Genomic DNA, 23,400 nt, shown 5'->3' with positions numbered 1-23,400 from the left:
TAAGTCAACAGGGTTGAATCATGTGGCCCTACAGGCTTTGCTGTACTCACCAATTAAACCTGCTTTGCTGCACGTGGCAAGCTTCTGCAGAAGCCAAAAACCATTACTGTTACCCTCTTCCTCAGGGTAGATGTAAACACAGATGTTCCTCGAGTTTATTATTAAATTGCAGCCCAAGTTGGGAAGATTTTATGATCTAATGTGATAATGGAGCTCAAATATGTCTTAAATTTACTGGCTACTCTGAATTACGAGTGTAAGCCAAGAAGTAAGCATTAAATGGCTAAAAAAGATGTTTGATTAGACCTTTACAAGGCCAAAGGTTTATGCTGTATTTCTGAACGGGATGCACAACACATGTCACTCATACACATGTGAGCCACATGCAAAGCTTGAGGTTGTTGCAAGCTGTTGTGTTTGCATTAAATGGCGTAACAAATGTTTAAGATTATTGGGTGGGAGGTTGAGGGTCCCTCTAACTGTCTACAGGCCTGTTTTCAGCAACGGTCTCTATTGCACTTTCTCGGCACAAATAAGTAGACATTATTCTATCTTACACAAACCCCATGGCATGCATTTTTTAAAAAGCCCTAGGAAGTCACCTCCTCTCCCTTTAGCATCACATCAAATGGGATTCCTGCCTTAGGGAGAAGCACTCATAAAGACGAGCAAGGTAGAAAGGTAAAAGTTCAAAAGAGCAGGTGCTCCTAGCACAGACTAAGCAGACAAAACCCTATTTCCTCATATAGAAACCTGAGAAGATAAGGAGATCTTTATGGGACAGGAGTGGACGTTAGGGAATTTTTATTTCTCTTTTCTACAACTGCAGATGTGCTGTGATATGATATTCCAGAATACAAATATGCAACAGAAACCATGCAAACTGAGAACATGCAAAAAAATGATTTAAGGGTAAGTGAAGTGTAAATCTTACAGTAAGCAGACATGTTTGGAGACGTTGGGAGAAAACTGTTTTTCATATTCACATTACATCACACACTAACAATGTTATCTATGGTTGTGTACACACACATCAATACACAGTCAATAAATCCAAAACCACAACTTTGAACACCTAGTGACATCATGTTTGATTTTTGAAACTTTGCACAAAGGAAGTAAACATTGACAGGAAAGCAATGTTATTATATTATTTGTTTTTTTGGTGTAGGAGAGACCATGGCTAGTTGTTATACTTAGCTCCAGTATTATTTGGTCATACACAACTATGACAGACTATATAAAATACTTATGTAACATTATGTAACATAGATATTAACAACCAAGGATGTATGTATACACTTTAACATAATACTTCTTAATCACTGTTTTTATTACACTGCTTTCTGAAATACTTGGTTCTGATTGGTTAGTGGGTATATCTCAATAACAATCACTAAAACTGTTAACACACTGCTCATCTGTGCACTGCAAGTCATCTTAAAGGGATAGTTCACCCAAAAAGAAAAATTCTGTCATTATTTACTCACTCATATCCTGTATTGTTACAAACCTGTACACATTGCTTTGTTTTCCGATAAGCACAAAAGAAAATATTTTGAGGAATGTTTGTAACCAAACCAATCAAAAGCCCCATTGACTTCTATAGTGTTTATTTTTTGGATGGATGTCAATAGGGGTTCTAAGCAGTTTGGTTATAAACATTCCCAAAATATCTTCCTTTGTGTTCACCAGAACAAAAAAATTATACAGGTTTGTAACAACATGAGGGTGGATAAACAATGACATAATTTTCATTTTTGGGTGAACTATCCCTTTAGGATGACTCGCAGTGCACAGATGAGCACTACTGTATGTTAACAGGTTTAGTGATTTTTGGGATGAAACTGTTGAACTATCCATTTAGCCGGTAGGCCTACTACTTATGTGTTTAATGTATAACTCCGCTTTCACTTCTCAGGCACTTTTGTATTTATTACTGACAAACTAATATTTCAAATAAATATTTTGTGTGCAATTATTTACTTACATTGCAAGTAGTCATGCAATAAATTATCATTGAGATCCTGATCATCCTGCCTGGGGTTTATTTTGAAATAACTGGGTGGATGTTCAATATCCCTTTCTTATATTATAAATTTTTATTTAAAGGAAAACACCAAAGTTTTTCATTACTTTACTATATTCTTACCTCAACTTAGACGATTAAATACATACCTATCTTTTTTCAATGCATGCACTTAATCTTTGTACAACATTGTGACTGTGTTAGCATTTAGCCTAGCCCCATTTATTCCTTAGGATCCAAACAGGGATGAATTTAGAAGCCACTAAAGACAAGTAAGTATGGTGGCACAAAATAAAATGTGGCAATTTTTTAAGCAGATAAAAAATGAGAACTATTGTATGGCGAAAGAGCACTTAGTTTGCAGCACTTCGACCTCAGGCGCAGTAATATTGACGGAAGTTTGAGCGAGAGGTCGAAGTGATGCAAACTAAGCACTCTTCCGCCAAAACATGTGTTTGGTGGCTTCTAAATTCATCCCTGTTTGGATCCTAAGGAATGAATGGGGCTAGGCTAAATGCTAACACATTAACGACGCGCTGTACAAAAATTAAGTGCACGCATTGAATAAAGATAGGTATGTATTAATTTGTCTAAGTTGAGGTAAGAACATAGTAAAATATTCAAAAAATGGTGGTGTTTTCCATTAAATACATGTTACTCTTCATGTCAATACTTAATGAAAGCAAAAAAACTCTTTGCACCAAAACTAGGAGCACCAAAAATTTGTGAACCCAGGGAACATGCATGTTGATAAAAAATGTGTGCATTGTAATGCACTGTAAGTCGCTTTAGATAAGTCTGCCAAATGCATAAATGTAATCCTAAAACAGATTCTGCTATAGATGTGGAAAACCTGCGTATGAGCAAAACTGTTTTGCTGTTGGCATAATATTTTTACTGCAGCTGCAGACGTACAGTATGCTGGACATGCAGCCAGCTGATGCTCATCCACAGCACCTGCGGGCCAACCTCTTATCTGCCCACCCAGAAATCAGCCTATCTGATAATGTAAAAACGACATGTAAGAGAATGTGGGAGGGGCTAGTGTTACAAAGAAGTTCAAAGTCTTTCAGTATCTCTCCATCCGTGGTTGACATTCATGTCAAGCAAAACATCTTTCATTACTGGAGTGTTATTTCACAATAACTCTGGAACATATTGTATGTTTGTGGTGCCTGGAGCATCCTTACCCCAACCTGCGACACAGTCATTATATAATTCACACACAGACTCTATCCTACAACGCATATGAATGATGTTGATTCTGCATTCTTGAGCAATGACTGACCTTCACAGTTGGTCAAAAGCAGGTCATTTATCGCTGTCACAAAAATCAAAGATGTCACTTTCTTACAGAGTGTGATGGATGTGTGGGGACAATGTGTACAATTCACTTACTAATTCACTTCACACTTACAGCACCAAACGCAACACCAGCACCAAAAAGACAACCAGGCAACAGTAGGCAACCAGCTGGATATATATGCATATATTGAAATGTCATGTTATAACCTATAATTACCCCAAACCAAACCAAACATAATTACTAATCTCTCATGTATGCCTCAGTTGGAAGGCAAACCGCAAGTTGGATGCTTTAGGTTCATGTCAAACTCTGAACGCTACCATGACAACTTGAGCTTGTGTGGCTGTCAAGACATCACCATTGAGATCAAGAGAGATAGAAGAATAGACATAACAAATACATGTCTAAACATGACATCCTCTGTTTCTGGCACTTAATAAACTACGGCAGTCTTTTATAACACTGCTGATAGGCAACAAAGTACTGTGGTAGCCTACTTGGTGTCTTTCACATTGTTCATCTTTTCTAAGCTTTAGTCATACTTGTAAACATGGCTTTGTAGACTACATTTATTGTTAGATCATTTGTAAGTTGCTTTGAATAAAGGCATCATTTCCATATTCATGTACCAAGGAATTTATAGGGAACCCATTGGCAAATAACTTTTTTCTTCAAAAAGACTTCAAATAAGGTTGTTGGATGATAAGTAGAAAATCGAAAGGGCATGTGCATTTCTAAATAACTTCATATAAACAGTCCTTAGTTTATAACTTAGTTTATTCTTCTTTGCTATTGGCAGCACACAGCCTGTCTGTCTACCACAGTATTTTTGGTGAAACAATGCCAAGGGTTAAATACAAATCCTGTTTCTGGCTTTTGAAAAATGGATACAACTTCTGACTTTTGGGTAACTCAATGAAGTGTTTAAGCAAAACCACAAACCCTGCATTTATCCATAAATTCAGCATTTACATAACCGTCAGTCTCGTCTTACCTTTATAGTAGAAGAGACATCGATCTGTTAGCACAAACCAGCGCTTATTCCACTGTTTCACGCCACTGCTCGCCTACATCACAGTAAACACACACAGAAAAAAAGTTACGTTGCTAGATTAATATGCCCAGACATCATTAAAAACAGTCAAACAAATGTCTTAAGTGCATATTACAGAGATATGTCTTCAGGCTGTGTGAGTGTATCGATTTGTTTTTGTGAGGATGATGCCTGCGGTTTAAGTGTGAGTAACAGTACCTGTTTGTGCAGCCAGCCCTGCCGGGTCACCTGAGCGTTAGGGTTGCGGCGCATGGAGTTGGAGCGCTTCCCGAATGTGGCGGCACGTTTGGGCGTACGCGTGCCCTGCTGGTTAGAGAAGTGATTATGACAACATCAACAGTATGCACATATGCACATGCACGATAGTGGAAAAGATTTACAGAGAGCTAAACGATAAGGCAATGTTTATGATTGTACCTATAAAATGCTTAAATGTAATTGTACCTATAAAACTAATATTACAATAATGTCTTTTATTCTTTTGTCCAATGCAGCTACTGTACTAACCCGTGCATGGCTCGGGGTATCCGAGGGGGTCTCTGAAACCATGCTGAGATTGTTGCCGTTGCTGTTGGTTTCGTTGGCTTTGTTCAAGGGCCCTCTACCACCCGCCTTGCCGTTCATTTCCGAATTGGAGCTCCTGCAAGCACACGCACACAGCCAATGAGCCATCCCTGCTTCTGACATCACCATACAGAAGAATAATGCAACACACGCTTTACATCATCAACTCCACCGCTGCACCGATGCATAAAAATCACAGTCAAATAAATACATCGGGCAACTGCACTGGGGAAAAACTGAAGGATTATGGGATGGAAGCACACAGACACACAGGAACCATCTATTTTTATTCCCAACTGGCACAGGCGCAAGGCCGCACCCCTGAGGTTGCACTTTAAAAACAGTCGACGGTTCACAAAGAATGCGATCGGAGTAGCAGGCCGAGGAGAGAATAAGAAAGAGAGAGAGAGAGAGAGAGAGAGAGAGAGAGAGAGAGAGAGAGAGAGAGAGAGAGAGAGAGAGAGAGAGAGAGAGAGAGAGAGAGAGAGAGAGAGAGAGAGAGAGAGAGAGAGAGAGAGAGAGAGAGAGAGGTGTGGATGCAGGCCTGCAGACGTAGGCCAATCATATTGATCTCCTTAGTGGGCAACCCTGGCCTCTCCAACAGCCTTCGATCCACTGACTAGGAAGACAAACGAATTTACAACCAACTCCCTGGAGCATTAAGTGACTAACGCTTCCATCTAAGAAAGATGCTGTTGTGCACGCTACCCTCTGCGGTCCTGGTTTATAGCCATATGCAAGTCATTATCAGCAAAAAAGCAAAAAAATCCCAAAATGCATCACATAAACACATATGGAATGGTGTATGCATGCGCAGATCAGACGAGGACACCATACAATAAACACACAGACTCAAAGTGCAAACTAATACACAAATAAGATTTTGGGACTAATTGTCTAATAGCAGCTATGTTCCAGTGGCTTTCTGCATTGTAGCAGCAAATTAATAAAGTTAACCACTGCAAGTCTCTTTGCTATAAAGGCATCCGCTCTTTATTTAATGTGCTATTGGCTGCTACTCAATACTGCATTGATCCTATGAAAAGCAGAATGGTTGGAGAGGTAAGTGCACTCTTTTTGTTCACGAGGACGGTTTTACTAAATTTACATCTGATTCCATCCAAGTCTATTTGATGAAACACTCTCAGTGTAATTTGGCCTGAGAGTGTACCATAGTAATAGCTACCGAGCAAAACAATCAGGGCTCGTCGTTATTCTGTGCCAGTGGTTTCTTTAGCTCAGGGTATGTGTACAAACTGTGTACTATGTTTACTTTATAGTATATACTGCAGTGTACGCTAAATTATACAATTTAAGGATTTTTTCATTGCTCACACACCCATCACTCATTTAAACACGTTAAACCAATTTAAAACCCTTCATGTTTAAGGCTTCGATCAGCACTGATCATTAGGGGTGTGCCAGATCATAGCGTTCACGATAATACCGGTAAAAAAATGTACATGATAAAAATGTCATATCATGATATCAATGAAATAGCGACGCATTTACGTTCCCTAACGCGCAGAGCAACAACACCTGAGCAAGAGGAGTATGGGGGAGATACCAACAGCGGGTGATGTGCGGCCAAAAAGTACACTAATGACTAGTGCTGAGCAAAGATTAATTGTGATTAATCGCATACAAAGTAAAAGTTAATTTTTGAATAATATATATGTGTGTGTGCTGTGTGTGTAATTATTGTTTTTTAAACACACATACTGTCACGGTTAATCCGTGTCATGTCTTGTCTCTGTTCCGATTGTTATCACCTGGACATTCATTGATTAATTACCTGCCTCATCACACCTGTTTGTCATTTAGTCTGTGTGTATATATACCTCTGTCTTCTGTTTGCTCACTGCTGGATCATTGTCTTCGATACCCTGTCTGTTTCCTGTGTTCATGTTCCTGAGTTTCTGTATTCACCTTGTCAGCCCTCGTGTTTTTATTATTAAATGTTATTTATTTGGAACCTTGCGTTTGCGTCCTGTCTCTCCTACCCGTGTCGTGACAGAATGATCCAGCCAAACTGGACGCAGCAGGTTCACGGAGGGCGGCTCCCCCAGGAGTTTCGTCGAGGGGGAGTAGTGACATCGAGGTTCATTCCCCATCAGCCCCGATGTCTCTTGGGGACCACCGTGAGCGATCGCTCGCTCCTGCGGGCCTGCGGGAGGAGGATCGGCCCAGGCGGTCCCCCAACGGTTGAGTCGTCGTCGACGGTCCCTCGGAGGACCACCATCCTGCTCGCAGGGGGATCCGGAACGGACCACGCCTGATCATTTCCCCGGGGTGGCTACCGAGGGTCTCCGTTTCCGCGAGGGGATGGGAGATGATTTCCGGGGGCATCTGATCGTCGACGATTCCCAGGAGGGGGGTAATTCGTCTGCCTCGGTTCTCGGAGCGATCGCTCCGGTTCTCTTGGCGCAGTCCGGCCAACCGTCCTGTTGGTCTCATCCCGGCGGCTGCCGGCTTCGCCAGGGTCCCCAAATCCTCCACCCCTCCCTTGGACTCTCGCTACCAGACTTTGTTTTTGTTGTGTTTTATGTGAGTGTCTGGTAGCCACTCGTAGAGGGGAGGGTAATGTCACGGTTAATCCGTGTCATGTCTTGTCTCTGTTCCGATTGTTATCACCTGGACATTCATTGATTAATTACCTGCCTCATCACACCTGTTTGTCATTTAGTCTGTGTGTATATATACCTCTGTCTTCTGTTTGCTCACTGCTGGATCATTGTCTTCGATACCCTGTCTGTTTCCTGTGTTCATGTTCCTGAGTTTCTGTATTCACCTTGTCAGCCCTCGTGTTTTTATTATTAAATGTTATTTATTTGGAACCTTGCGTTTGCGTCCTGTCTCTCCTACCCGTGTCGTGACACATACATACACGTATACATTTCAGAATTTGTTTATCTATATATATTTAAAAATATAAAAATGTATAATTAAAAATTATATATAATATAGAATATATAAAAATATAAATAAATATATATACACATTTAAATGTTTCTTAAATACTTACATGAATTTGTGTGTATTTATATACACATAATAATGACACACAGAACACACTTGTATATTATGTTACAAATCACTTTTATTTTGTATGCGATTAATCGCGATTAATATTTGCCCAGCACTACTAATGACTCAACCAAGCGTCGCTGTGCAAATTACTTTAGTTACTGTTAAACTTAAGTGTTAACGAGTTGTGTTATATAGGGAAAACACTGTACCACTGTGATGACAGTACAGTGTGTAACTTACTTTACTGACTGAATTTAAATCCAAAAAATTTTCATAAATGTTCACATTCTAGTTGTACTGACACACGTTTACTTAATATTTAATTAGGAAGATCTATCTTTTCTATTCATTTTCCATTAAATTATGTGATCTGATGAGTTTAAAGGGGGGGTTCAATGGTATTTCAAGCATTCTGACTTATTAACAGAGTTATAGAGTTTTTTCCTCATGCTAAACGTAGACAAAGTGTCAAAAAAGCTGTTGGACATGTTATAGAGTATTTCTGTGCCGAATGCACTTCACCAGTGTTCGTACAAGTTTCGGAAAGTTTTTTTCGATTACAGGTCCAACTGACGTTTTAGGGGTTTTCTATACGTATCACTTCTTTATATGGGCACTTCCCCCGGAAAACCCCGCCCACCCTTCAATCAGAGGGGAGAGAGCAGGGGTTCTCAAAGTCCGGACTCCGGTCCGGATCCGGACCCGACGGGAACTTGATCTGGACCCGCGTCCACTTCATATTACAAGTGCATTCATTTCTATGTGATTGATTAAATGTGTGCATTTGCTAATTTACAAATGCATATTAAACTTGTAAACCATTCGTTTAGTTATTTTTAGATTTAAGAATATTCCTGGTCCGAAAATAAAACAAGTTATTTAAAAATTTCCTGTGTGACGCTGTAGCCATCACACCCAGATATTATTCACAGCTACTTCATGTACTACGGCTTTTGATCAGTAAGTCCTTATCGATCTGAAATCACTGCTGGTTTGATTCTTTTAAAACATGCATTTGAAAAAGCAACACTCGTCAAACATAATCTTTATACATATTCTTTATTATCATGAAAATACCTGAAAAGGTTTGAAGAACAGCAATATAAATATATCCAGACATTTCCTGGAGCTGCGTGTGTCTGGTTCTTCGTCTGCAGCGCATATTGAGTTTCTGCACGAGAGCGCCCCCTGGCTTTTGGATGTATTGGCATTTCTCCGTAATTCATTGAGAAGCATAGGAAGCATCATCAGCCAATTTATAGGTGCACCCCTAATTTTGGTCAGTTTCTCCGCCAACCAATCACACTTTTTTTGCCATGGTTTATGCATCTGATGGAAAACAAACTTTGCCATTTCTCTAATTAGGTTCTTCTGTATTTTGCACCTGGTTACTTTTGGCATATTTCTTGTGTTTATGTTTAAAAAAATGTTTTACTTTAAATGCAAAATACACTTATGTTTTTCCCAAACTATTTGTGTTGATTTGTTATATAAACAAGTGATTTACATAAAGTTATTACCATGCTTGACAATTTTTGTAATAACCAGTTTTTTCGGACCCATGAAAATTATGACAATTCAGATTTGGACCTTTGAATGTAAACTTTGAGAACCCCTGCGCTAGAGCTTGCAAACTTCTTATCACGCCACTCAGCTTTGTTTAATTTCAAAACTCAACAATGGCATGAAAGAAAAAATGTGTTTTTGGATGTAAGGAAAAGAAATCCAGCCTTATGAAAACAATGGATATAGTTTATTATCCGAGGTAGCAGCGGAGTTTTGCTTGTGTGTTTGATGCGGTGGATTTTCCCAACCGGGTCATGATGAGTTGCACGCGGTAAGTAAGACTTCTGTCTTATGTTGGAAATAGTCGCGTGCATATTATATAAATGACACGAACATGTAGTGAATCTTAAGTTAAAACAGTGTTGTACAGTGTTGCATGACTCGTACTCGCTCCTCCCGCGGTATAACTCCTCCTTCTTCATTTTTTCATACGTTATCGGAAAGATTCGGTAAAGCTAATCTTTCTTTTATAAATCTGATTAAACTAAAGACTCTTCGGAGATAAAAAAGGATGTCATACTACTCTATAGGTACTCCAGATTAACATCAGAAATGCAGAAACAGCGTGTGTTACGTGAGCTTTAAAGCTCCGTTTTAACCTGTTTGATCTTCAGCGACTGCCGCGAGCGCATCATCCGCTACTGGGTCCTAGAATACAGCCCTATTTCTCACAACAGACCATAGACATAAGGTGCTTCTCAATATGCTTCCTCGCCTCCTCGCTCCTACGTCCTACATCCTACGACCCGGAAACTGATCAAGCTCCGCCATCATGTAGGACATCTCAATTCTTTAATTGCACCGCGAGGCAAGGAACGAGTTAGGAGGCTATCCGAGGAGTCATGAGCGAGCATACACAAGTGTAATCTATGCGGAAGTGTTTTATCAACTAAACCTGATGAACGTATAAATCTCCTCCACTTCACATCGTCACGTCATTAAACACACATAAATCTTTCTATTAATCATAAAATTATTGTAAATGTAGACTCATTTCAGACAGTATATTTAATATTTATGTATAAACCACCAATCTATATAAATGATCAGTGGTATAGACATATATATTAATTTTACAGCACTTTTAAGAATGTCTTTATTTTATGTAGTAAGGATAACTTTAACTTAAGTATGTATTTAACTTTATTTTAAATATTTGGGGTTTAAATGCACTTGATTATTTGATAACAGATAATAAACATTATAAAAACGTTATAGAAACGTTAAAAATTGCATCCAAAAACATTATATTTATGTAATCCTTTTTAGATTATACCCACACGTAAAGTTTCTGTTATGCGTGTCGTAACAGCACCAGCTTTAAAAGGGTTTTAAACAAACGAATAAAGCAAAGAAGACTTACAACAAGAGTTTCTGGATCTGTCCGTTCTCCTCCAGATGGTTCTGGATCACTTGCTGGTGTCCAGCCAGTCCATTTGCGTCATTTTGACTGAAAAGACAAAGAAACACTACTTAAGATTTCGGGCTTATCAACAAACAAGTTTCAAAACAAACTTTGAATAGTTTAAAACAATGTGTGGTAAAACAGCTGCTGGAATTGACTTTCCATTTGTTTAAAATGACTTTTTTGAGCGGCATCAAAACAGAGCAACATAAGCCACAGCCCTCCTCTATTAATAATTCAATGTTACAATATCATGTCCGATCAATACATGGCCACTTTCTTTGTAAGCCCATGTGGGACAACTACTGTGAAGATGAATGGCTGTCAGCGTTTGTGGGAGATGTGTTAAGTGAGAAAGACGTTACTATCATAATATTTGTGTGAAAGAAGAATGCTTTCAGATAAATATCGTGTCTGGGTTTAAACACAATCATTATGATCAGTCTGTCTTTTGTTCATATGAAAAGCAGTTTGTACTTTATGACAGCAGCCTGAGGTGAACTTTCTGTCACACGCCCTCTGCTCTCAGCTCGTGTGTATTCCCTGTAGATGGCTTGTGTGAAATATCCTACAAGTGTTTTTATGCAAACTTGAGACACTTTTCTGACTACCAATTTTAAAACCGCTGAAGAGGGAGGAAGTTTTATAAATAGCGACTTTGAAAAAACAGAGGTGATCACAAAATGTGTCATAAATGTATAATATATAGAATTTATACCACAGGGGTGTTGAATGCATTCTGATTGGTTGAGAAATGTTCCACATTAGTTTTCGATAAAGGCACAACTTACCTGTCTAATGTATTAAAATAACCACCAGGGCAATCTCTTAATAATGTCTGTGGTAACCGTGGTATAAGCAGCATAAGTGACTCCCCCTGTGGTGCTGCATTACCACCTTGGGTGTGCATTATTTTCGAATAATTTAACCGCCCGTCATCAATTATTCCATATAATATAATATGTATCTGATGGCTTGGAAAAATATGCATTACACTAAATGGAAGCAGGAATTTGCAAACACCTCATGTTAAACAGATTAAGGTAAATCCCTGATACAAACAATTTCAGTTTTGTAGTCGGTTTCGTTAAAATTCTCCAGCAGTGGAATCATCAAAACAAAACTATAATTTGGATAAGATCCAGACCACTTAGATGGGATCCAGACCAGTCATTTTAGTGATGCTTCAAGTAAAGTGCAGTTTATTTCAAGTCAACCCTGCTTATGGGATGCAAAAACTATTTATTGAGATTTTTATTGTTAAAGGGCCACCACTTTTTGAAAATATGCTCATTTTCCAGCTCCCCTAAAATTAAACATTAGATTTTTACCGTTTTGGAATCCATTCGGCCGATCTCTGGGTCTGTCTGTACCATTTTAGCATAGCTTAGCATAATCCATTAAATCTGATTAGACCATTAGCATCACGCTAAAAAAAACCCAAAGAGTTTCGATATTTTTCCTATTTAAAACTTGACTCTTCTGTAGTTACATCATGTACTAAGACCGACTTTGCTGTCGTACCTTGGCTGCGGCAGGTGCAATGATATTATGTAGCACCTGAAAGTAGTCCCCTTGGTAACTTTCAATAGCAGGGGACTATTTTCAGGCAGTGCATAATATCATTGCGTGTTACAGCAGCAAATGCCTTGATTATTAGAAAATTGCAATTTTAAATTTTTGTCAGTCTAAGTACACAATGTAACTACAGAAGAGTCAAGTTTTAAATAGGAAAATATTGAAACTCTTTGGTCATTTTTGAGCGTGATGCTAATGGTCTAATCAGATTCAATGAATTATGCTAAGCTATGCTAAAAGTGCTACTGCCAGAACCGGAGATCAGCTGAATGGATTCCAAAATGATAAAAATCAAACGTTTAACTCTATGGGAGGTAGAAAATTAGCATATTTTCCAAAAAAGTGAAGTGTCCCTTTAAGCCTTTGAAACGTGTTTTGATAAAAATGTCATATAGACATGAATGCCAAATGCATTTCATTTTACACGTTTAGAGGAGCTCTCTGTAAATTTTCTCTGATAATTAAGCCATTAATAGGATAGCATAGGTTTATTTATAACCCAACAGTTGGGTTTGTCAGTATTTGCCCCAACCATGGACTAAACTAATCCAAAATCTTTTAGAAAACTGTAAAAAAAACAATGTTGACTAGTGATAAGTTGACATTACTTATAAAAACAAGTTTAAAGTTAAAATCTTAATTTGTTAAGATAAGGTTACATAAAATATATGTTTATTTTATATATGTTCAGTTAAGTCAGTGTATGTTTGTCCAGAAATGGTAGATGAGAAGAGTGTTTATTGAAAATATATTTTACCAACTATAACCAAACATTATTAAATATTAATTTGCTCTGCACAGTCACAAAAACTTTCATTCACTTTGTAGCTTCAGTCTCTGAGGTAAATATGTCAAACAGCAACAACAAACACATACTGGAATGATAAAGAAGAATAAATGATTAATATTTAATGTTAAGTTAATGTCTAACATGAAAGTTGACCTATAATTATTATCTGCGTAAAACAACTGTGTGTTTAACTGTGTGATTTACCATAAATACAAAAGTACAAAAGTATCGTTACTGACTCATTTTACTTTTGTCCTTTCCCTTGCTCTTCAAGAGGATCACAGAACTTCAACCAAGCAACTTGCCAAATTCTTGGCATCACCCACTTAACACGTGCAGAACTTTGAGTCTGTGCAGTTTCTATATAAACAAACACACAGCACACAGTGTCTGATAAACTGGGGACAAACAACCTGGGCCAAGAACACACTTACGCTGAAGGCATCTACCTCTTGACACCAAAATGTACACACACCAGACCTCACTGCTTTATAAAACAACATATTTAGACACATCTAGAACAAGTTAAGCCACTTAAGTTGGGTTGAGATGCGTGTATCCACATGTGCACGCTTTAACATGGCCCAAAGAGTCTTGCGGCTGAGCACGCTCACTCGTGCGTAACCTATAAACCTATATAGAGGAAGAAGACGTCTGTATTATAATAACCACCACCTATGACTAAATCAATGAGTGAGTCATTAACAAACATACAAATGATTTCTAAACCTCCTTACAACCCAAACAGATCTGTCAAAACAGAGCATGTGGGATTAACCAGACCGCCACTCTAGATGTCTCAGTAATGACATTCAAAGCAGGCGCCGAGGAACAGGCGGCCAGCAAGAAGCAAAACGGTTTGCTAAGGTACCTAAGAGACACAATCCCTCGTAAAATATGGTCCACAATGGTAGCACTGCATTGCAGTCCTGTCTGACCTCCAGCTCTGAATTTCTTTTCACACCGCTGCAGGTTCACTCCCTGCCTGATGCTATAAACTAAACTTAGCCCTATCCCTCTCTCCCAACGTCCCGCCTCACCTACCTCACTCGCCGGTCCGCTCGAAACTTCAGCATTTTCCCCCGGATCAATCATATAAGCCTGTGAGATGAGGCCGGATAGAGAAATGGTCTGCACGGGAGGCAGAGAAAAGCAGGTATGTGATGCCAGAGACCGGAGAGCCTGTGTGACTTGAGCTATAGGGTGTTGGATACAATAATTGCTGTCCTTCTTTTTCTCCTTGAGCATGTGTGCTGTTGCCAGCCAGCTTCACACGCTCTCTCTCTCTCGCTCTCTCTCTGTTTTAGTGTCCCTTGCTCAACCTCTATATCTCATTCTGGCTCTCTTGCCTTCCAGATCTGCTCGGCTCAGCTTATTTGGCTACTGGATTCGCCCGTCTCTCTCTCTTTTGCTCACACACGTGAGGCCTCCTATCAGAGATCAGATTGAGATGTAGATGCTACCCATTCGCATAACCGAGGAGGAGTCATGACCAGAACTCCCTCGGGATGGCCATGACAGACCCGGTTATGGTAAAGCAGAAGGGGAGTGGCCGACTGAAGGCCAAAACAAAAGACGTTAGTCATTCAGGTGGACAGCTTCACGGCTGTGCCCGCCCAATCTCAAACGTTACCCACACATCACTTATATGCTAGCATAATTGGATCTGTATCTCAAGCTTAGCATCTAAAACATCTAAGCCACGGACAAGCATATAACATTTCATATATATGTATGTCAGATCATGTCTGCAGATATACAAAATAAACATCAGCCATTTTTATCATTGTAATGAATTTATAATTTATTTTTCGTAAATGAGGCTCTTTCTACACTCTTAAAACAAACGGTGCTATATAGCACCAAAAGTGGTTCTTTGCTCGTAATCATAGAAGAACCGTTTTTAGTGCCATATAGCACCGGTGAAGCACCTGTGTCGAACCATATAGTGCTATGTAGAACCAAATGTGGTGCTATATGGCCCCTATATGGTTCTACACAGGTGCTTCACCGGTTCTTCACCGGTGCTATATGGCACTAAAAACGGTTCTTCTATGGTAACGATTCAAATCAACAGTTTTGGTGCTATATAGCACCGTTTGTTTTTTTAGAGTGTATCTTAAAATGGATGCAGCAGGATTAGCTGAATAAAAGATAATTTACAAGTCAATGAAACCTGTCTGTATAACTTGCTTAAATACTTAATAATGCTTTTCATTTATATAAAAGCCCTGCGATGGACTGGCCAACTATCGAAGGTGTACCAAAGATGCAAGGTCAGCGACAATGCATAGGACTAGCAGTTTCGGGTAATGGATGGAAAGCAAGTGGACAAAGTATAAATCATATGCTAGTGTTTCTAGTTTTATTTTTAGTGATCTATTTACTATGCCAAAAAATCTTGCATGGACTTAGAGGGTTTTGCACCACTTATAACACTGAAGCACCATTGGTGGAGTGTTTTGCACTGGCAAACATCCCTAATATTGTTATCAGATCAGTATAAGAATCTATCTACTGTATATAGCTTTAAAGGAGACATTTCACAAGACTTATTTAAGATGTCAAATAAATATTTGATGTCCCCAGAGTACATAAAGTTTTACCTGAAAATACCATATAGATAATTTATTATAACATGTTAAAATTGCCACTTTATAGGTGTGAGCAAAAATGTGTTGTTCTTGGGTGTGTCCTTTTAAATGCAAATGAGCTGGTCTTTGCACTAAATGGCAGTGCTGCGGTTGGATAGTGCAGATTAAGGGCCGGAATTATCCCCTTCTGACATCACACGTGGAGCAAAATTACAATTACCTCTATTTTCACATGCTTGCAAAGAATGGTCTACCAAAGCTAAGTTTCTGGGTTGTTCTTTTTCACATTTTCTAGGTTGATACAAGCACTGGGGACCCAATTATAGCACTTAAACATAGAAAATGTCAGTTTTTTATTATATGTCCCCTTTAAAGATATCCACATCTGTGCTGAGGATGCCTGGCAATAACTCACCACACATTGTAGATGAAATGTAAAGCACTTCTCAATCCCTAATAGATTGCATTCACACACTCCTATGGCATCTGCTGAGGTCACTTCAAGCTTCACCTCTCAAGCTGTTAAAAACACCGAAAACACACAGCGGTCATCCTTCTATTCCTGGCATTTCATTATAGTACCGATCCAACCAGATGGTCTCATTCCTGCGTCCCGGACTGTGGCCGGAAATGACAGGTACACAAACACAAGACACCAGCCTGCCCATCTAAGGAGATTAGAACCCTACCTCCACCATCACCTTGGTTGACTGTATTTTATCCTACAAATACATCTCACAATCACAAGTTATGAATATTTTAAATGAGCCTTTAATATTTAAACTAACCCTATAGACCTGCTGTCACGTACCTCAGTGTTGTACAGATCAGCAATAGCAATGTCAAAAACTGAACACATAAACCAATTAAATGGTGCCCAAATTCATCAATGTTAAGGTAAACACATCAATGTTTGCATTTGTACAGATCGTTCTAATCTATATGGTGTTACAAGAGCTCAGCGACTTATTTATTATCCCTGATTCTTAAACCTTGGATATAAAGAGCAAGCATTCATTCAGTGCTAATATACAGAGCAGGTATGGAATGTACTGTATCGCCTATAATGTGTCTGTTTTTTGCACCACAAGGCAGCACGTGGCATGCTGTTAGCTGGTGAGTCATAAAAGCATATCCATTTGCAAACAATTTACCTGCTGTGTTTGTGCTGTTAATACTGTACTTCAGCAATGCATTTAGTATGGAGAGCAGCACACTCGAATTAAAAACGTCCTTGCATTGACAGAACGGAGGTCAGCCAGAGAGTCACTTTGTCATATGTGCTTACAGGACCAAAACAATTATTTTCAGCACCATCTCCAACAACTGCGCCCACTCAAAGATCATCTGGGAACACTGCAAATAATTTGCAATGTATGCGTTTGTGCGGAGGCGGAATTATGGTTATTTATTATGATGTCTACTCATAGACTGCAAAGATGGAAATCTAACAGTGGGTTATTTTTGTAAATAGTGAGTCACAACATAATCTCTGGGTGTTGGTTTTAGGATTACAAAACGGAAAAGATGAAAACAATTAGAAAATGTATAACATAAATTCGGGTCCAAACATTTATGGTCACATTAATAATTTAGGGTTTAATCCGAATTTATATAAACATGAAATAATAATGTTAAATGCCTAATGCATTAGAATAAAACTGCATGCAACTGTACTGTATGTCAGAAGCTGTAGGTCAGGTTTAAAGGATTAGTCAATTTTCTTAAAAAAAAATCCAGATATAAAAAATCCAAAATGTTGATGTCTTTCTTTGTTCAGTCGAGAAGAAATTATGTTTTTTGAGGAATTTTTTTCTCATTTTAATGGACTTTAATGGACCCCAACACTTAACAGTTTTAATGCAGTTTAAAATCGCAAAGGACTCTAAATGATCTCAAACGAGGCATAAGGGTCTTATCTAGCGAAACAATTATCATTTTTGGCAACAAAAAAATAAATACGAACTTGTAGCCTCTTATGGAACGGCTTAAAATCCACAAGGGGGCGCATTTGTTCCTCAGACGTTGCACAATAAACATGACATCCGAATATATTCATTATAAATCGTGAATGAAAAGTGAGATTCGAACGAATGTCTGTTAGTGAACTTATTGTATACACTATTTATATCGTAATTCGGTCAGAAACGTCAAGATTGTGAGATGAACAAATCGTTTTGGATTAAAAGGCTTGGATATTCCATTTCCTTGGACTTTTGGGGATTTATGAACAATTTGTTTTGGACAATTTCACCGAAGCGGATAAAGGAAAGATTTTGAAGGTAAGTAAATATCCTAAATCGGCGCCGCCCGGTTCAGGTAACTAACAACTAGATTACAGTTTTATGACTGCTAAAAATCATATTATGCTTTCTGTGTGCGCTTATTGGAATCCCGAAAGTCTAAACTTTACAACGATGTGCCGCATGACCGTATATTTTGAAGATTTAATGCTTCAAAGTTACAATGACGTAATGCAGCCTCACGTGCAAGGGAGGGGGTGTGCCGTGTACGGCACAGTTTTCCTTATCAGGTTAAAGCACAACTTCTCGTCTATCTCTGGTCATGTCACGTGCCAGCGCGACCTCACGTAATACGTCATCACGTCAAGAGGTCACGGATGACGTATTGAAACTACGCCCCAGTGTTTACAAGTTTGGTGAAAGAGGACCGTTCCGACGTTGTTGTATGTCAAATGATACTAATAAATGTCTTTGTGTCAGTTATTGTTTAAAATGGTCCGCAAATGTGCGTTTCATATATGTAGCACGTGACCTTTCCACGGCGTTACGCAATTACGTGAGGTCGCGCTGGCGCGTCACACAGCCGGAGGAAGAAGAGAAGTTGTGGTTTTAAAGTGCATATTTTTTATTTTTCTTGCCAAAAATGACAATCGTTTGCTAGATAAGACCCCTATGCCTCGTTTGAGATCATTTAGAGTCCTTTGAAATTGCATTTTTAAACCGCATTAAAATTGTTAAGTGTTGGGGTCCATTAAAATCCATTAAAATGAGAAAAATCCTGTAATGTTTTCCTCAAAAAACATAATTTCTTCTGAACTGAACAAAGAAAGACATCAACATTTTGGATGACATGGTGGTGAGTAAATTATCTGGATTTTTTTAAGACAATGGAGTAATCCTTTAAGTATTTTTATGTTTCTGCATGTTCTCCAGACACGTAACACCCACTCAACAGCATACTTGTCAAGTGAACCCTGAATATCACAGGTGATACCCATGACGTGCTTCTGCAGCAGGAACAATCATGCTGTAGCTGTGAGTGTTCAGCACTCAGGTTTCAATTGCAAATCCAACATTAGAGCTGACAGCCTCATGCACGCACGTCACACACAGAGGAATGTGATGTTTGGCTTGACGGTCCTAAGCTTCTGATCCCTGTCATAGCATCAGGGAGCTCACATAATAGATATTCACATGTAGGGAATCTCCTTTATAATCTCCACATTGGCTCCTAGATCCTCAATATTTAAGAGGGGGAGCAATTACACTGACAAATGTATGTGTGATGTCATTCTCCTCCACTCTATTAAAATGATGCTAGTAAGACCATGATGAACGGTGGGACGTGTGTGTTTGTACGTGCTTGAGCACTATGTGTGTGAGAGCTTTCATTTCTCTCGTGGCTGAGATTATGAAATCACAAGCCCCTCCCCTGACCTTGGCATCACCAAGATGGTGGCGGCGTGCAGCATCACAGTTGCCACATCACAACGGCCACATCCTCACCGCCATCCACCCGCCTGCCAAACGATGAGTGGGATGAGAGAGGAAAGAGCGGGTGGAGGGATGAAAAGAGGAAGGGGGTGGGGGATGAATAATTAGATTCAGGCACTGCATCCAATGAGCTTGCAGAACCAGCATCTCTCGGCAAACCACAAAGCGATTTGCTAAAACGTGAACATTCAGTGTTTTATAAATCTTTTCACTGAGTTTATTTTAGCTGGGAAGAAGGAGCAGGTGGCTAGCTGATGTTTGTCCAAACATATGAAATATGTTTAATGTAATAAAAATGAAATACAAGTTTAATGTAATGCATAAAAGATAATTCACAACATTCAGTTTTCCAACAAGTGCGGAGGATCCCACTGAAAAAAATGATTCATTCAATTTACTCAATTTTTTAAGGTAAGTGGGTACAATCAATTTATTTCAGCTACATTTAAAAAAAACAAAAAAAAAACAGAAAGGCAAAACAAAACAAAAAACTGTTTTAAAAAAACTTGTTTAAATGTAGCTTAAACAAATTGACTGCCACCACTTACCTTAATAAAATTGAGTAAATTGAATTAATCATTTTTTTCAGTGCACATTATGTTCACCCATACATCACTGAGGATGTCAGAAAGAGACATTAATGGATGAAACACACAAAAAAACACACAATCCATCTATCTGTGATCTGTTGACAGAAAATACAGATACTGTATGGATGAGAAAAATATTTTTGTTGTTTTTTGATAAGAAATAGGGCAGGTGTTCAGAGAATAACCAGTACTGTGCAGAAGTCTTAGGCCACCACCACCAGCTTTGTTGTTTTAGTAAAGTTTTAATGTCCATCCATATTTATTTTTCACTCTTTTTATTAAGATGCAAACAAAAAAATACAGGAAATATGTACACAAAATTAAAAACAAAGCAATTTTCAGAACTAAATGTCTTCTTCAGGCATCAGTCAGTATTAACTGTGACCTCTCTTGGCACAAAAAACATCTTGAGCTTTTTTGAGGAGACTGAAGTCCTGAAGTCATTCCATTAGAATTAGAAATTAGGATTTCAATTTATTTAGGTTTAAGAAATCCTGGAGTCTCCTGCTATTGCTCAAGTGAAAGGGGAGTTTATCCTAAATACTTGACACTTCGGCTCATACTTTTATTCTGTTTTAATACTAAATACACATTTCCTGTATTTTCTGGTTTTATTCTAATAAAGAGACTAAGAAATAATTATATAAGTTCACTATAACACTGCAAAAACAACACATTTAATGGTAGCATGGTGGCCTAAGACTTTTGCACAGTACTGTAGCTTGAAATTATATTTTTTATATTATTTTATAGGCATACAGAAATGGATTGAGGGTCATGCTTAAAACATGAAAAACAATTTGCATATGGATAAAAAAATCATTCAAGATACTGTACTTTCTGAAAACAAGCCTTATACATGCTTAAGGGAAAAAGGTACCTCAAGTCATTTTCTAAATTCTTTTTGGTTTACAAATGGTTTCATTGCATATTTGACATTACAATGCTGTGAAAAAAGTGCTAGTGTGACTTTTAGTTTTGCTTTTGGCTGGTTGTCCTCTGGGGGAGGCATCATCATGGGAACTGATACAGGGAGTTTCCACCATTTCCTCCACTAGTGTCTTCAAAGCTACGGTTACAATATGAACTGCCAAGAGCGGCCCAGGGCTCCCTGCCTTCAAATACTATAATCTCACAGCAGAGAGAGATGGATGGATGGATGGATGGATGGAGAGAAAAAGAGTAAAAATCAGCAGCAATAAAATAAAAGAGCAGATGTGGTATTTTACCTGTGTCTAATTAATGAGGGGAGCTGCGGTGTGTATTGATTGTTAAGGCTCACCCAAATGGATCAATGCACTCTGGTGGAAGAGGACTGCTGACACGGCTTGTCTCAGGACTATCCCATTGAGTATTGTGCTCAGTGTGGCAAGAAGTCCATTTGAAATGATGCTTTCACTCAACACAACTCAACAAACATTTTCTACCTGATTATAAAGGAACAGTTCTCGCACAATTTAAAACACTATCATTTACTAATCTGCAAGCCATTACTAAGCAGTTTCCTTATGTGGAAAACAAAAGTAGTGTCTTATAACAAACAAATTCTTTACAATGACATGAGTGCATAATGACAACAACTGCACTCTTAAAATAAAGATGCTTAAAGGGTTGTTCAAAGTGAACCATTTTTGGTTCCACAAAAATAACTTTTAAGTCAAAAATTGTTAAAAGAATCATTTTTGCTTTTCTTAATAGTCTGTAGAATACTCTGTACATACTTGTTGACACATGTTTTTGTATGTCTATGTGAAGAATTTCTACTTTTGTGTGCTATGGAAAACAGCATGCTGTTTAGAATGACATGACGATGAGTAATTAGTTTCATTTTTAATGTTTCATTCATTTTTTCAGTCTTGATTTAAAGCTCAGATAGCCCAGTTCCACTGAAAAGTTTCATGCTGAAAATGTTTTAAGGAAAATCAATTCTAAAGCCATATAAATCTAAATAAGTGTGTCACATATTTCACCACTGACTGTTTTGTTTTTTAAAGGGACATTCCAGTTTTTGAAAATATGCTAATCTTTCAGCTCCCCTAGAGTTAAACATTTGGTTCTTACCGTTTTGGAATCCATTCAGCTGATATCCGGGTCTGGCGCTACCACTTTTAGCATAGCTTAGCATAATCCATTGAATCTGATTAGTCCCCTGCCATTGAAAGTTACTAGGGGCACTATTTTCGGCCAGTGCAAAATATCATTGTGCCTCCTGCACCCATGTTACAGCAGCAAAGTCATTGCTTATTACACCAGAATGAGAGTATAGTGCCTAGCCATATCTGCCTAGAAAATCGCAAACTTTTAATTTTCCGTCGGTCTTAGTACATGATGTAACTAAAGAAAAGTCAAGTTTTAAATAGGAAAATATAGAAACTCTTTGGTTATTTTTTAGGCACATTGCTAATGGACTAATCAGTTTCTATGGATTGTGCTAAGCTATGCTAAAAGTGCTAGCGCCAGACCCGGAGATCAGCTGAATGGATTCCAAAACGGTAAAAATCAAATGTTTAACTCTAGGGGAGCTGGAAAATGAGCATTGTTTTCAAAAAAAGTGGAGTGTCCCTTTAAGGCAGGGGTGTCAAACATGCGGCCCGCGGGCCGGATACGGCCCGCAAAGGTGTCCAATCCGGCCCGCGTGATGATTTATACAGTATTATTAAATATTAAATACATATTTTAAAAACCCTTTTAGGCGGGTGTCTAGTTCGTTTTTAATATGAGAGACTTGCGGAAAGCAGCAAAACGCGGAATATAGACTAAACACGGTGCCCAAAAATCTTGCCGTTTTATTGTTACCGCTCCGCTAAAGATCCACCGATTCTGGTAATCCACTTCGTGTTTTCTCGCCCGCTCCGCAGCATCTCTGTGTCCACTCTCTGCCTGGAGAGCGAAGACGACAGTTTCTGAAGTTCGTTGCATTAACAGGTAGATTCATTACATTATATCAGTTGTTAAACCGCAGAATTAGTAATTTGTAAGTATGTTTATGTATTTCTTCCGGTAATGATTTGCTGTCAGTGTTCAAAAAGTGCTAACAACTAGCAAGCTAACAAAAACAAAATATCCACATTCTTATTAACGTTACAATGCTTGTCTAATCGATTTAATGTTCCTGATCAGATCTAAGTTAATATAAACACTAAATTTGCTGTTGTTG

General features: G+C 38.5%; 1 protein-coding gene across 10 annotated transcripts in view; it reads right to left on the bottom strand.

Moving 5' to 3' along the window:
- plekha6 (pleckstrin homology domain containing, family A member 6) overlaps window positions 1–23,400 on the bottom strand; it is a 113,532-nt gene that overhangs the window by 43,006 nt on the left and 47,126 nt on the right. For 7 of the 10 annotated variants that reach the window (XM_065241373.2, XM_065241374.2, XM_065241366.2 and 4 more), the window contains 4 exons: window positions 10,913–10,999; window positions 4,897–5,029; window positions 4,588–4,695; window positions 4,330–4,402 (listed from right to left, as the gene is read on the bottom strand). In XM_065241373.2, coding sequence (XP_065097445.1) covers window positions 4,330–4,402; window positions 4,588–4,695; window positions 4,897–5,013 — 298 coding nt within the window. In that variant the 5' untranslated portion in view covers window positions 5,014–5,029; window positions 10,913–10,999. Of the gene's footprint in view, window positions 1–4,329; window positions 4,403–4,587; window positions 4,696–4,896; window positions 5,030–10,912; window positions 11,000–14,366; window positions 14,513–23,400 lie in introns of those variants that run through there. The other 3 variants (XM_065241367.2, XM_065241371.2, XM_065241368.2) reach the window with 2 other exon arrangements.

Source organism: Paramisgurnus dabryanus, chromosome 14 (assembly GCF_030506205.2).
Source record: "Paramisgurnus dabryanus chromosome 14, PD_genome_1.1, whole genome shotgun sequence".
In the NCBI taxonomy this organism is placed as follows: domain Eukaryota; kingdom Metazoa; phylum Chordata; class Actinopteri; order Cypriniformes; family Cobitidae; genus Paramisgurnus; species Paramisgurnus dabryanus.
Note: the sequence above shows the minus strand (reverse complement) of the source record. Positions and strands in the feature narration are given on the sequence as shown.